Consider the following 14,331-nt stretch of genomic DNA (forward strand, 5'->3'; position numbering starts at 1 on the left):
TTCTTTTTCGGACCATTCTCTGTAAACCCTAGAGATGGTTGTGCGTGAAAATCCCAGTAGATCAGCAGTTTCTGAAATACTCAGACCAGCCCTTCCGGCACCAACAACCATGCCTCGTTCAAAGGCACTCAAATCACCTTTCTTCCCCATACTGATGCTCGGTTTGAACTGCAGGAGATTGTCTTGACCATGTCTACATGCCTAAATGCACTGAGTTGCCGCCATGTGATTGGCTGATTAGAAATTAAGTGTTAACGAGCAGTTGGACAGGTGTACCTAATAAAGTGGCCGGTGAGTGTACATGCCCATGCAGAATTTGTTCAGTGTTTCAGGATAGATATGCAAATAAGTTTTCCAGGGTAGGATAAGGAAAACCACACCTCTTTTAGCTCTCTTGACATCAAGCATGACCTTCTGAAAGCCTTATGACATGATGCGGGATTAAAACCAAACCAGTATATATATGAATGAACAGATTCCCAACTGTAGACAGCACTGTTTCAACCTGGTTGGATCTTTCCAGTACAGTGTAGGGAACTGGTTTGGGTGAGTGAGAGTCTTTTGACTAGAGTCGTGAAGTAAGAGTTCTCCTTATGGAGACTGCCAAATATAAGCATATTTTCCCAGAATCCCCTAGTGAAGCATCAGTGGCTATAAATCTCCACGTCCCGATAAGGTGGCCTTAATTGGCACCTTAATCTTACTTCCCGACCCTAGTCAGAAGCCTTTCACTCAACCAAGCCAGTTCCCTACACTGTACTGAAGAGATCCAACCAGGTCGAAACAGTGCTGTCTACAGTTGGGAATCTGTTCCTCAGTGATTAAGTGTTTCCAAGAATTTTCTGTGTGTCAAGTGAAAGTACAGACAAAACCCAGACATAATCAGAACCAGACAGTTCAGGGATCAATTCGGGGGAAATTTATTTAAACTTATCAGTACAATTCCTTTACCAGAAATGCAATATTTTATAAAATAAGGAAAAGTACAAAGTTGAGATATATCGATTTCAGTACTTAGTTCCATCCACAACAAGCCTTGACTGGTTAAATAACAGCTTCTATATCCTGGAATCTTGCTGTATTAGAAATTGTCAATAACACCTAGCTTAGTTATGCTATGAGCTTTTCAGTGCTTAGATGTGAATTGTTTGCAGTGTTAATCACATCGCTGAGTGCTAAATATGGAAACTCTGTTTTAGCACCACTAGATATTTTAGCCTATTTTCCATGGTAACATATAAAACAAACTCTTTGCTGATGTAATACATTTTTGTAAATACATTGTTCGTTATAGATTTTGTTGCTCCACCATAGAAATGGCAAATAGAGGTTAACCCCATGTCATTAAATACCATATATACTCGAGTATAAGCCTAGTAAAACCCAGACTCGGCTTATACTCGAGTAAAAAAATATAGGTTTTACCAGGTTTTTGTGGTAAAATTAGGAGCCTTGGCTTATACTTGGGTCGGCTTATACTCGAGTATATACGGGGTATATATTTTTTTTATTATCACGTTATTGTTTGATTTTGAAAAGCTCATTAGATGTTCTGCTCCCTGGCAAAAAGAGGGTCTGCTTTGAGTCTTCACTAGAGAGGCTGTTCCCAATAAGCTGTGCACTCTACAAATTATAAAGTTAAAAATAATACTGGGAATAATACACTGCCACTATGCACAGAGCATCGGCAGTCACATCACTGAGTCACCGGCGCTGGGCACCTTTCTGCAGGACAGAAGACCCGAGAGATCACGATGAGATTAGACATTAGGTATTGGGTAGAAATGACTTAAGTATATTAGTCTGGCCCTCTATAACCATTTCAATTTCTCATGTGGTCTCATGAAAAAATGACAGTAATTGCCCACCCATCCCTGTTTTAGATGCTTTCCAGTGTATGCAGTTTAAGTTTCTTGCTCCCCACTACAGGGTATAATATTATCAAAGCTCAATTTCTTGAAATAATGAATAAATGGCTGTTGAGGATATTTAATATCGAAGTTGAATAAAATGACTCTAAATATTTTTCTCTTATTTAAAGAATCGAATTGCTAAGCGAAGCCGAAAGCTAGTTGATTATGACAGTGCAAGACATCACTTAGAAGCATTACAGAATGCCAAGAGGAGAGATGAAGGAAGAATTTCTAAGGTATTTACCATTCCATACATCTAATATATGTTTCCTTCCTTTTTGGGACATAAAATAACTTTAAGAGTTAGGAGCAGGGGTAGCAGGGAAGTTGGTTACAAGTACTATGTGGTGGCATGTAAAACCAATTAACCGGGGACCTTACAATGCTCCCAGAAGCACTTGTGCTCCAAAAGCTCACTTTATTACAAAAACAGATCACAGCTCCTAATAAATTTGTCTGTATTCATGCTGCTGGTAGCTACCCAGCAGCATTAACAGTAAAAAAAATTAAGCCTAATAATAGATTCCTTTAAGGAAGGAATGCTTTGCCATTGAGTCATTAGACAGTCACAACAGCAAGACACGACTTAGTTGCTTTATCTGATGTCTTATGTTTTAATAATTTTGCTATTGTGTAGTTTCACAGGATATTGTTGCTTTATATACTATATATTTTAATTACCTCAGATTTGGATTTGTAAGCAAATGTAGCACTGAATGATATTTGCACATATATTACTATGCATAAGTTTTTGGCAGGTGTGGAAAAAATTCAGCAACGTAATGTAACGCAAATTCTTAGCACCCTTCACCATGTCCAGTAAAAGATAGGAGGATGTAAGATAGCATACATCTAAAGAAGATCTGTAATTGGTTCTACAAGATGTTTGTAACAACCTCCCAGCTGAGTTTCTTCAAAACTGCATGTTATGGTACCAAAAAGAATCAATGCTGATTTGACATTAAGAAGTCAATCAAAATATAGATTTGCTTTAGACGATTCATTATTTTGTTTACTGGTGAAAATAAGCTATCAATATTTCTATTTTTAAAGTGTTTGCAGCATATTTTAACACCTTCCTTAAACATCTTCCATGTACTGTATCAATCAAGATTTCTTGTCTGAAAATGATTTCAGCATTCACCACTGATAATACACAAACTTTGTTTTTTAATGCAAATAAAAAGTTTATAAAAATAATAGATAACCACTTTCATATAAAATCCTGCGAATAAGATAACACTACAAGTATGTCCTGTGCTCTGTAGGCAGAAGAGGAGTTCCAGAAAGCACAGAAAGTTTTTGAAGACTTTAATATAGATTTACAAGAAGAACTACCATCTTTATGGTCCAGGTAATTCCTTTTGTACTTGTCCTTTTTTTCCTTTAAAGTTTTTTCCTCTTAAGCTTGTGCTGCCTAATAGCCGCTTACAGGAGAATAGAGATCAAGTTTGATACTGATCTCTCAGTTACAAAAGTGCAAAATAACAAAAAGCGCAGTAGCACTATATTTTCAATATAAACATGTAAAACATCAACCATCCTACCTGGATCTATGTAAGAATCCCTTTGGTGTGAAATCCAGAATATTTAAGGCATTAAACCTTTAAAGGGAACCTGACACCAGGAACCTCAAGTTCACTTAAGACAGGTTGCAGGAGCCCTTTACAGCTGCATTGCAAATTTGCCTTTCTGCCTTTTCCAAGCATTCACATTACAATATAATTGTTTGTTTTAACTTACCTTGCACCCTGACAGAATTCTCTCTTAAGTCCCAGGGGTTGGCTTTGGTTTGGATGAATTTAAAAAAACAAGTGATGATCACTCCCCAGCAGTGGCGTAACTTGAAGTAAACAGGCCTCAGTGCAAAGTTCTCTCATATGGACCTTTGTACTCCTGTACAGCTCCTCCCTCTCCCACTGATGTCAGCTCACCATACTGTGCAGGGGAGAGCACCTGAACAGGAGAACATAGGTGGGGGCTGACAGCCGAGGAGTGAGCATCAGAGACATATCACCTGCTGTTTTTTGAAATGCATGCAAACCAAAGCCCAGCCCCTGGGATTTAACAGCGGATTCTGTCTGCAAGGTAAGTTAAGATACACAATTATATTGTAATGCAAATGCTTAGAAAGGGCAGAAAGACATATTTGCAATGCAGCTGTAATGGACCTCTACAAGGTTAAGGTTCCTTAATTTTTACCATCTATTTCAGTAGGTATATGTATTTTTACTTCTAACTGGACATTTTAAGTACTGCCTGGGGAAGATGAGATCAGGGATGCACTCACATATATCATTTGCACCATATTTTTTTTTTCATAAAATCTGCACAACTGAAAGTAAGGGTGGTTTCACTTTGGTGGTTTTTTTCAGTCATTTTTCACTGAACCCATTTAGGCTTATGGACACATACAGATTGTTTTTCTCTTCCTGGCTTCAGTGATTTTACACTGATACCTTATTGACCCATTCTTTTCACTGGGCCTTTTCACACATCAGTTTTTTTCACTGATCAGTGAAAAGTTTAACCCTTCCCGACGCGCACCGTACTAGTACGGCGCGCGCCGGGTCCCGGTGCATGGAGAGGGCTCACGGGCCGAGCCCTCTCCATAGCCGGTAAGTTTGTGCTGCATATTGCAGCAAAGGCTTACCGGTAACACCCGCGATCAGTGTTTTCACCTCGATCGCCGCCGGCAATGCTGCCGCCGGCTTCAAAGAGATTGCGCCGCATGGGCGCCGCCATCTTGTCGTGGATCGCCACTCCCCGATGACGTCACGGGGAGCGGCGATCCGTCGCCATGGTAGCCTTGGGTGTTCCGAATACCCGAGGCTACTTCGTTTTAACCCATGCATTACAATGCTAATTGCACATTGTAATGCATGGGGAGTAAAATCCACATATACTGCCATACAGTAGTATGGAAGTATATGATAGAATGAATCAGACTACCTAGGGTTAGAGAACCCTAGGGAGTCTGAAAAATAGTAAAAGTAAAAATAAAAAAAAGTTTAGTGAAAAAAATGAAATATGAAAAGTCCCATTGAAAAGAAAGGTTTAGGAAGCCATCAGTGAAAAATCACTGAAGCCAGGAAGAGAAAACCAATGTGTACTGTGTCTATAAGCCAAAATGCGTACATTGAAAAATCAGTGATTTGAAGAGCAGTGACTCTAAAGCGGATGCAGAACCTATTATTGGAGCATAAACTTAACAAATGCAATTGATGTCAACTGATATATTTGATTAATATGCCCTTAATGTTTAAAGAGGGAATGAAACTATTGAAAATATATGCGATCACATAAAAGTTGTGAACACCCTGAAAACTGTTCTAAGCAATGTCCCTAAATATTATTTTAAAAAGGTAATATTATAATAGAATAATTTTGGCTCATACTCAATTACCCCTAAAAAAATTGTATTAGGTCTTATGTTCCCCCGAAAATAAGACCTACCGTAGTATAATTTTGTTCAAGCTTAGAAATATAAGGATTCCCCTGAAAATAGGACCTAGCGGCAGCCATTGCAGCGGCTCCCCACAAACAATACATTAGCAATGTTCAACCAGCTACCCGGACAAGAAGGGATCATTAAAGGAAAGTGCTAAACATGCGAGATTCGGGCCAATGATTCCAATAGAAATGCACAAGAAATGCACAAGAAATTCAGCATGAAATAAGTTAGGAGAATTATAGGGATGTTAGAGTTGATTTTTTGTTCAACAATAAATATGAATTCTTGTTTATGGAAATCCGGCACATGACATCACCTGAAAATATTCAAAAATGAATATAAGACACTGTCTTATTTTCAGGGAAACACGGTAATACTAGAAAAAGTGATTAATGATTTTTGATTTATTTATTATTATATTATGTAAGATATTAAACATGTGCTTTATGAACATCTGCCGAGTCCTAGGCTTTGGGAGATTTGCTGCTTTTTTTTTAATAAGGGCGTTAGTTCAGCTTACATTGTGAGAAATGCAGAATCAACTATTCCACACTGACCTACAGAGCCGTTTAGGGTTTCTGCTCATGTTGCCCTAAACTATATATATGTATCTCCTTATCTTTCCTCTTGTTTGGATATAATTGTCTGCTTTTCATGATAACATGGTTGCCATATTACATCACCTATTGATATTCTATATACATCTAATGTGTGTTCAGTCACCAGTGGTTGTTGGGAATCATAGCCTTTCAATATTGTGACAATGTATTTAATTGGTGCAATGAGAATTCGGACTCCATAATCAAATTAGGGCTCAGGGTATGTTATTCCTCTTTGGATGTATTCTTTGACTTCTTTCATTGCTAGATTTTCACAGGAATATGGCAAATATATAATAAAAACTATCAATTTGGATGACTTTATCAACACAAAAGTAAAAAAGATTATTTTCAACACGACTGTTGATCACTTCACATTGATCTTGCATCTAGACTCAGCTCTACTACTATTGCAGTCCATTAATGTGTGAACTAATCCGAACTATAAATCAGGCACTAAAAATATATAATAATCTTCTTTTCTTTTTCTTGCCTTTTATTTTGACTCATCAACAATCCAGGCGAATTGGTTTTTATGTGAACACATTCCAAAACATATCAGGCTTAGAGGCGAAATTTCATAAGGAAATAACAGGGGTGAGTAATGTACCGTATATATTGAACATGAAATATATTTTTCTGTGTGGATGTAAAACAATCCAACATTTGTTGGATGGATGGAAATACAACTTTTCTGGAATAACAGATGCTGACATAGTAGAGCTTGGGGTATTTTGTATACGTAACTGCCAATACATTTACTGTATGTGTAATACTTAATCAGATGGGACCCATTTATCTCTCTACTGGTATTGAGGTGCAACAAGGGAATTTTGCCAGACTTCACTGACAGATTGATAATTCAGCGAATGGAATCAAATCATTGAAATAGTATAGTATAAGTATATAGTATAAGTGTAAACTGCTGAAGTGGATTAAAAAGTAAATTTTATTCTCAGCAGTTTTTAAAATAAATTAATGCTTATCTCCAGGAGATTAAACTATCTACCTAAGTCCACGTCACACTTTGGCACCTATCTGAAACTCAACATCCTATGTGTTTCAAGTAGATAAACGCTTTCAGGTGTGATTCTATTCTTAATTAATGGGCTCCCACTGCTGCATTGATGCTTGTACCATGGAGCACTGAAAGACACTGGGTATTTAAATAAATGACTCCACCCCCTTGGTGTGCCAACCTCAACTTCCTCCAACCATCCCCTGGCCTTCTGTCAAAGTCCCTCCCAGGGCGTGGTTCCCATTTACCTTCGCTGGATCCATAGAGAGAGACTCTCATGTGACATGACCGGAACAGCATTAGGGTGGCCCCTGCAACTAACAACGCAGGAAGATTGGGCACCAAAGGATGGAGCAAAAGAGAGGTGAGTATAGGGACATAAAGGACATCTATCACCAGCATGAAGGATTTTAAACCAAGCACATTGATATACTGGTGTGTGTCCCCTCTGACACAATCTGTTCTTCTTTTAGCTTCTTATGCCCTGGTTATTACAAAAATAGGCTTTTAATATTATGCAAATGAGCCTGAGGGGCTCCAGGCTCCATAGATGGAACCCCCTCAGGCTAATTTGCATAATTTTTAAAGCAACAAGGACATAGAAAGTTTAAAGAAGGGCAGATCCTGCCAGAGGGGACACACATTAGTATGTCAGTGAGCTTGGTTTACAATCCTTCATCCAGGTGGTAGATGTTCTTTAACACATTGTCCAGATTGCCAATGACTGCAGAACTAGTGGGGTGACCAGGGATGACAATTAAGGCAGTAAGTGATCTCCCCTGCCCCATTGGATTAAATATCCATGGAGCAAGGGACACTTTAGAGTAGACAATAAGATGAGAAAACGGAAGATCCACTCAAGGGGTGGGGGGCATACAAGGGAGAATAATTAGCATGGTTAGAATAATTGCCAGGTTATCCAGAGGCATACTGCTTACAGATATTATCAAGGGCTCATGTCTATTCATTGTATTTTATTGAGTGGAGGAGATGCACATAAGCACATTGACGCATATTTATCATAGGGCGGCGCTCGGGCACTGCCTCTGTTCTTTCTTCCTGGAGTAGAAATAAATGCAGCTGGCGAATTTTCCCAATGACAGCAGCAAGTGTGCATGTGTGGGGACAACAATGACTGGCTCCGGCCCACTCCCGGACGGCTGCACCCCCCACCACTCGACCATGCCCCCCCTTCACGCCACTTCACTGGCGTGGCGCAGAAGCCCTGATTGAACCCCCGTTGAGTGTTGAATTAATTTATTTTAAAACAGCACAGAAGAAAAGGGTTTTTTTTTGCCAGAATTGTTTATGGGCTGATCCCTCCTGCTATACTGGCATGTTTCTTGCTATTTGGCAGTGTAATCCCATACTTGCACCCTCATCCCACCTGACTAAAACTCACACTGTGAATTTCTTTTATACATGCAGCAGCCCATCTTGATTTAAGGATGACCCATGCCTCAGAACAGCATTAAAATATTGAGCAGAGGCATCTCTGATAGTTGGTAGCGAACTATAAATGTCTTGCTATCCCCTCCCCTGAAAACCCTGTGAGGCAGGTCATAGTTATATATCAAAATAGAAACGGTAAGAGGAAGAACAGGCGACATACTGACTCATTTAATACCATATTAAATGGTACTTTTGGTTGCAACATCCCTGAAAAAAATCTTCAGCAGTCGTTTCCACGCAACAGTTTTTTGTGATTATTTTGCAATTGTATTTGTGAGCCCAAATCTTTATAAAGGTAAAAACTAATAAAAGGTGTAATGCAAAGATTTAATCTGTGTTTAGGATCCATGTATATCATATAAAGGAATGTTAATTCTAAGTTATTTTTCATACATTCCACAATCCTCAACGTCTATTTTTGTAATTGTACAAATCTTTATTGGTTGTTACTAGAGATGAGCGAGTATACTCGTCCGAGCTTGATGCTCGTTCGAGTATTAGCATACTCGGAACGGCTCGTTGCTCTGTATTTCCCCTGCTCGAGATTGAGCATTTAATTAAGAAAAGACAGTGAAGAATACAGTGAACACAGTAAACACAGGATCATTTAAGTGAAGAACACAGTGAAAGAACACAGTGAAGAACACATTGCAGATGTTCCGAACATCTGCTAACTTAGCCGAAAACACGAGCGCTGAACGGTGGAGGAGCCGTGCGGGGGCTGGAGCGAAACGGAGCGGGCTAGATCAGGCATGCAGGAGCAGAGGCTGAAGTGGAGCGGGAGCTGGAGCAGGCATGGAGGAGCAGAGCGGGGCTGGAGCAGGCATGGAGGAGCGGAGCGGGGCTGGAGCAGGCATGGAGGAGCGGAGCGGGGCTGGAGCAGGCATGGAGGAGCGGAGCGGGGCTGGAGCTGGCATGGAGGAGCGGGGCTGGGGCGGGCATGGAGGAGCGGGGCTGGGGCGGGCATGGCGGAGTGGAGGCTGGAGTGAAACGAAGCGGGCATGGAGGAGAGGAGCTGGGGCTGAAGTGGAGGCTGGAGTGGAGCGGGCTGGAGCAGGACCAACAGTCCGACCCTGATCACATCACAGCCCAGCCCGAGCACAGAAAGAACACAGTGAAGAACACATTGCAGATGTTCCGAACATCTGCTAACTTATTGGAAGACATGCACGCCCAACATTGTTCTTCAGAATAGTATGTGAAGACCATTATGTGTGAAGAACACATTGCAGATGTATGGAAACATCTGCAATGTATTCTTTACACATATTGTTCTTCATATACTATTGTGAAGAACACCGTGCATGTCATCTGCTAAGTTAGAAGGTGTACGGAACATCTGCAATGTGTTCTTCACACTGTTCTTTCATTGTGTTCTTTCAGTAAAAACATCTGCAATGTGTTCTGCAATGTGTTCTTCTTTAGTGTTCTTTCAATGTGTTCTTTCAGTGAAAAATGCTCAAGTCTCCCATTGACTTCAATGGGGTTCGTTATTCGATACGAGCACTCGGGCATTGGGCAAAGTTCGACCTGAGTAACGAGCACTCAAGCATTTTAGTGCTCGCTCATCTCTAGTTGTTACTGGTAATCACTATGAACATGGCTTTTATAGAAATGAATTATAGTCTGAAAAAGGTTCATCTGACACAATGCTCAGGTAAACTTCTATGATACTAATTTGTTTTGTTGACTTTGATGTTGATCCCTCAACACCTTTTTAAAGCCACTTTATTATTGTATGTCAAAATGGTGATGTGATAAACTACAGTAATGGGCAACGCTAGAACATCGGACAGATTTAATATTATTAACACTTACTACAGTTGTTAAGGCTTAAGTACCCTTTTATTTAATGTTGTACAAGAAGGTACAAGAAGGCTCCACTTTTTCTAGCCATAGAGAATAAATGAGCACATTCTCAAACTGTCTGTCCATTCATGAGGGGAATGAGACCCCATCTGGATATTATGCAATCTTAGGACACCCACTTTAATATGTGACAGTTAGGGGGAATTTATCTTTGAAGCTGCGTTAGTTTTCTAGTGTACAAATGTCTCATAAGTGTCTGAACCACTGATTTGCACTTAAAATGTGCAACTTTTAGCAACATTTGCAATCCTACTCCACTTTCATTTTGGACTACTCATGCTAGGTTCATCAAGTGAATCCAGAGGTGGTAGACAAATGTATGAAGTGAGTCTTGTACAGGTATAGTTTACTTCCTGCCAAAGGAAATACTTCCTGGGACAGTAATTAGTTGCACAAAAATGTGTTAATGTTTTTTTCAACTTTTCACTAAAAAGTCTCAAATATAATGCACAAGGTTAGTGTTACAGCTGTCTGCAGCACTAACAGGTGATACAAGGAGTGAATTTTGATTGTAAGCGTGCATAATTTATGAGCCGCAGTGACGTCGGCCGAAGCCCCTCTGGCTTATTTACATATTTTATAAAGTTAATTTCTCTGCAACATGAAGGTTGAGAAGCAAAGGGAGGACCCACCTAAAGTTAAGAGCATGTCACTTAGGACAGGCTTAGCAAAAAATGTGATGACCAATGCCCAAAGTGTTTAAAAGGCCAATGCCCACATTTTGGCAAATTTTGGTAAAATAGCTTAACAAATAGGTGGTGTAATTAAAGTTATGCCAGACAGTCTTACAGGATGCCAAGTTTATCACGGTGGCTGATACTTTATATGAGCTAGTTCATGACCAAGGCTGGAAATATATGGTGTGGCATCCATGTTGTGGTACACCATTTTACATCATATAAAAAAAGTAATGAAAAGTGATCAAAACAGTCCTCAAAATGGTAGTAATGAAAACATAATCTTGATCAGGCAGATGGAAAGACAGATGTTATATTTAAACAATAAACTTTATTTTAATGTAATCAAACAGAACCAGAAAACCAATTAAAATTCCCACAATTAGTGAAAGAACAGTTGAGCCCCCAGTGTTCAGCCCCAGTACAGAGTACATAGAAGGTGTGACAGACAGTAGTATTTAAATAATGGCATAAATATAAAGTGCTTAGTGAGGATAATATAAGTATATATCTTGCACAGCTCTGCACAGCAAAACAAATATTTTTTTACTCAATTTTCATTTTTGAAAATGTATAAAAAAAAAAACCTAAATTTTAAAACTAAATAAATCTAAATTTGGTATCACCGTGATTGTACCGAACCAAAGAATGTAGATGTATAATTTGGAGAACACAGTGAAAGTTGTAAAAACTGAGCCTACAAGAAAGTGACCCAAATGTATTTTTTCACCATTGTCACCACATTTGGAATTTTTTCCAGCTTCCAAGTACATGGCATGGAATACTAAATAACGTCACAGAGAAGTAAAATTTGTTATACAGAAAATAAGGCCTCACACAGCTCTCCTCATGGAAAAATAAAAAAGTTATACATTTTTTAACATGAGAGCAAAACATTTATGAAAAACCGTTGTGACATGAAGGGGTTAATATTGCAGCATACTATACTACTACATTATGGTGGCACTAGCTGGACTCCACACAATTTAACTTGTGTCCCATGTTCACATATATATTTTGTACAGGACACTGTGGCAAAACAGGAGGTTAGGGGCTGCATAGAGCTCACCTGAATGATTCAAGCCTCCGGTGTTACACCACAGCATACAACTATTGCAAAATAGCAAATGATAAAAAAAAGATGGTTCCAAATAAAAAAAAATCTCCACTGTAAATAAATAAACCTAACGGGTCAGTTATCTTCAGTCTTGACATTTGCTCCTGCCTGTTTTTTTTCTGGGTTTTGGACTTGTTTGATTTATGTCAGTTGGTTTTTGTGACTTTTTTTTTTTTTTTTTAAAGTCTCAAGAAAGTAGCAAATTCTTCTACAACTGCGTCTAAACTTTTTCTTACGCCTGCTTGAGAGTGGAGTTTTTCAACACTGAAAAACTCTGTGGCAGCAAACTTCGGTGGCTGAATGAAAAATGTGCAGATCTGCATAAGTAACAAAATAATCTGTAAATATAAGAGGAAAAAAAGGTAAAAATATAAATGACCCCTATAGTGAAGCTGGAAGCGTCACAATGTACCCACCTTTGCAGAGGAAAAACTAATTTCTACCTTTTTGTATTCCTGAGCCTATGCGTAAAAGGCACTGCATTGCTGCATGGATATAGGCTTACAAACTGGGAAGTTTATAGTCCCAGCGCTGGTACATAGTATTGTGAAAATATGATGAACAAATGTTCATCTCTGGAGAGGGATTTGCTCCATTTTCCAACAGTTTTTGGTATGTTCTTCATGGATTCAGTTGCTGTCAATTTGCCATTACTGTAGAATCAGTTTTTTATGTCAGCATATTTATTACAGTAAACAGAACTGTTCCATATTTATTGCTTTACTAAATTAAAGCCTCCAGGCAGTGCCATGTGTAGTCTTGGTTTGTCTGAAAGCTGAATTGTTTTTTATTGGTTTTCTCATCTGAGAATTCAGGAAAAATACAAGCTATTTAGATTTGCTCATATTTCTTTTTCAAGCACAGCGAGTTTAATGTGTCAACTGTGCAATATTCTGTAGACTGTGTAATGTGCATTATATCTTGTATGCTTATCTTAAAGAGATTTCACAGCTCTTTAGTATTAATGACTTATTCTTAGGATAGTTTATTAATCAGATTGGTGGGGCGTCCAACACCTGATATCCCCATGGTCAGCTGTTTGAAGAAACCACAGCATTCACAAATGTCCTATAGTCAGCATACTGCTTCCCCAAGACAGTGTTGTATATAGTAGAGTGACAGTGCCTAGTATTGCAGCCCAGCCCCATCCACTTGAAGCAAAAAATCATGAAGGTCATGTTATATAATTGGCTACAGCGCCAAAGCCACTTTAAGCATCAAGTCAGTCATAGCTTCAGGAAATGCTTCTGGTCTTTAATATTGTATTGTTTAAAGGAAATCTACCACTACCTATTAAGGTAGATCCAGTGGTAGGTGCATCTAACGTATGTAAGGATAGCCCTTTATAGGACTAATCCTTTACTCCCCTCTATCTTTTTTAATCTTTAATCAGGGTAATATACAAATTTTCTAAAGAGGCTATTAGGGTGTGGAGTAGCAGGAGCTGAGGCTACACGGTGTGGCTACTTCAAGCCCCATTAGCCTCTTTGATCCTCCTACCCAGATATCTTCAGTGTGCAGATACGAGGAGCTGCACACACTTGTCAGCAAAGCCGGAGTCCATTGTATGCGCAGAACACAGGCCGATGGCTGCGTGATCTTGGCTCCAAAATTGGAGCTACTGTGCATGCGCAGACCAGTTACGAGGAGCTGGGCACTGAAGATATCTTGGTAGGAGGATCAAAGAGGCTACTAGGACATGGATTAGCCGCCCCGCCCCTCAGATCCGGCTGCTCCATGCCCCAGTAGCCTCTTTTGAAAATTTTGAAAAAAGTGACCAGTGCAAGAATATCCTTATTGCAAATATGCCCACATGCCTAATAAATACAAAACCCAGGCTTATTCCAAATGGCCAAGTGAGGGGGGAAGGCATGGTCAGAGAGAGGGCGAGTAAAGCAGACCCCACGCGTATCATCACCTATCAAGTGACTTCCTTGACATTACCCGTGGGGTCTGCTTTACTCCCCCTCTCCCTCACTTGGCCATATGGGATTAGCCTGGGTATTGTATTTATTAGGCATGTGGACATATTTGGATATTCTTGCACTTGTCACTTTTTTGTACTACCTACTGCGTTGTGTGTACTTGGTTAATACCTGGTCATTTTTTGCTCATGAATAATCCGGTTATTACTGTATAGTCAGATTGAGATAGGGGTTTAGGGCACATTTTACCCTTGGCAGCTGTATGCACCCCCTGGGTGTATTTTTAAGTGTTTTTATTTTATTTTTG

General features: G+C 39.4%; 1 protein-coding gene across 5 annotated transcripts in view; it reads left to right on the forward strand.

Moving 5' to 3' along the window:
* The window catches only part of AMPH (amphiphysin), a 118,634-nt gene that overhangs the window by 54,495 nt on the left and 49,808 nt on the right, over positions 1 to 14,331 (forward strand). For all 5 annotated transcript variants that reach the window (XM_072153287.1, XM_072153288.1, XM_072153286.1 and 2 more), the window contains exons 6-8: positions 2,042 to 2,149; positions 3,182 to 3,267; positions 6,488 to 6,563. In XM_072153287.1, coding sequence (XP_072009388.1) covers positions 2,042 to 2,149; positions 3,182 to 3,267; positions 6,488 to 6,563 — 270 coding nt within the window. The remainder of the gene's footprint in view (positions 1 to 2,041; positions 2,150 to 3,181; positions 3,268 to 6,487; positions 6,564 to 14,331) is intronic.

Source organism: Engystomops pustulosus, chromosome 5 (assembly GCF_040894005.1).
Source record: "Engystomops pustulosus chromosome 5, aEngPut4.maternal, whole genome shotgun sequence".
In the NCBI taxonomy this organism is placed as follows: Eukaryota; Metazoa; Chordata; class Amphibia; order Anura; family Leptodactylidae; genus Engystomops; species Engystomops pustulosus.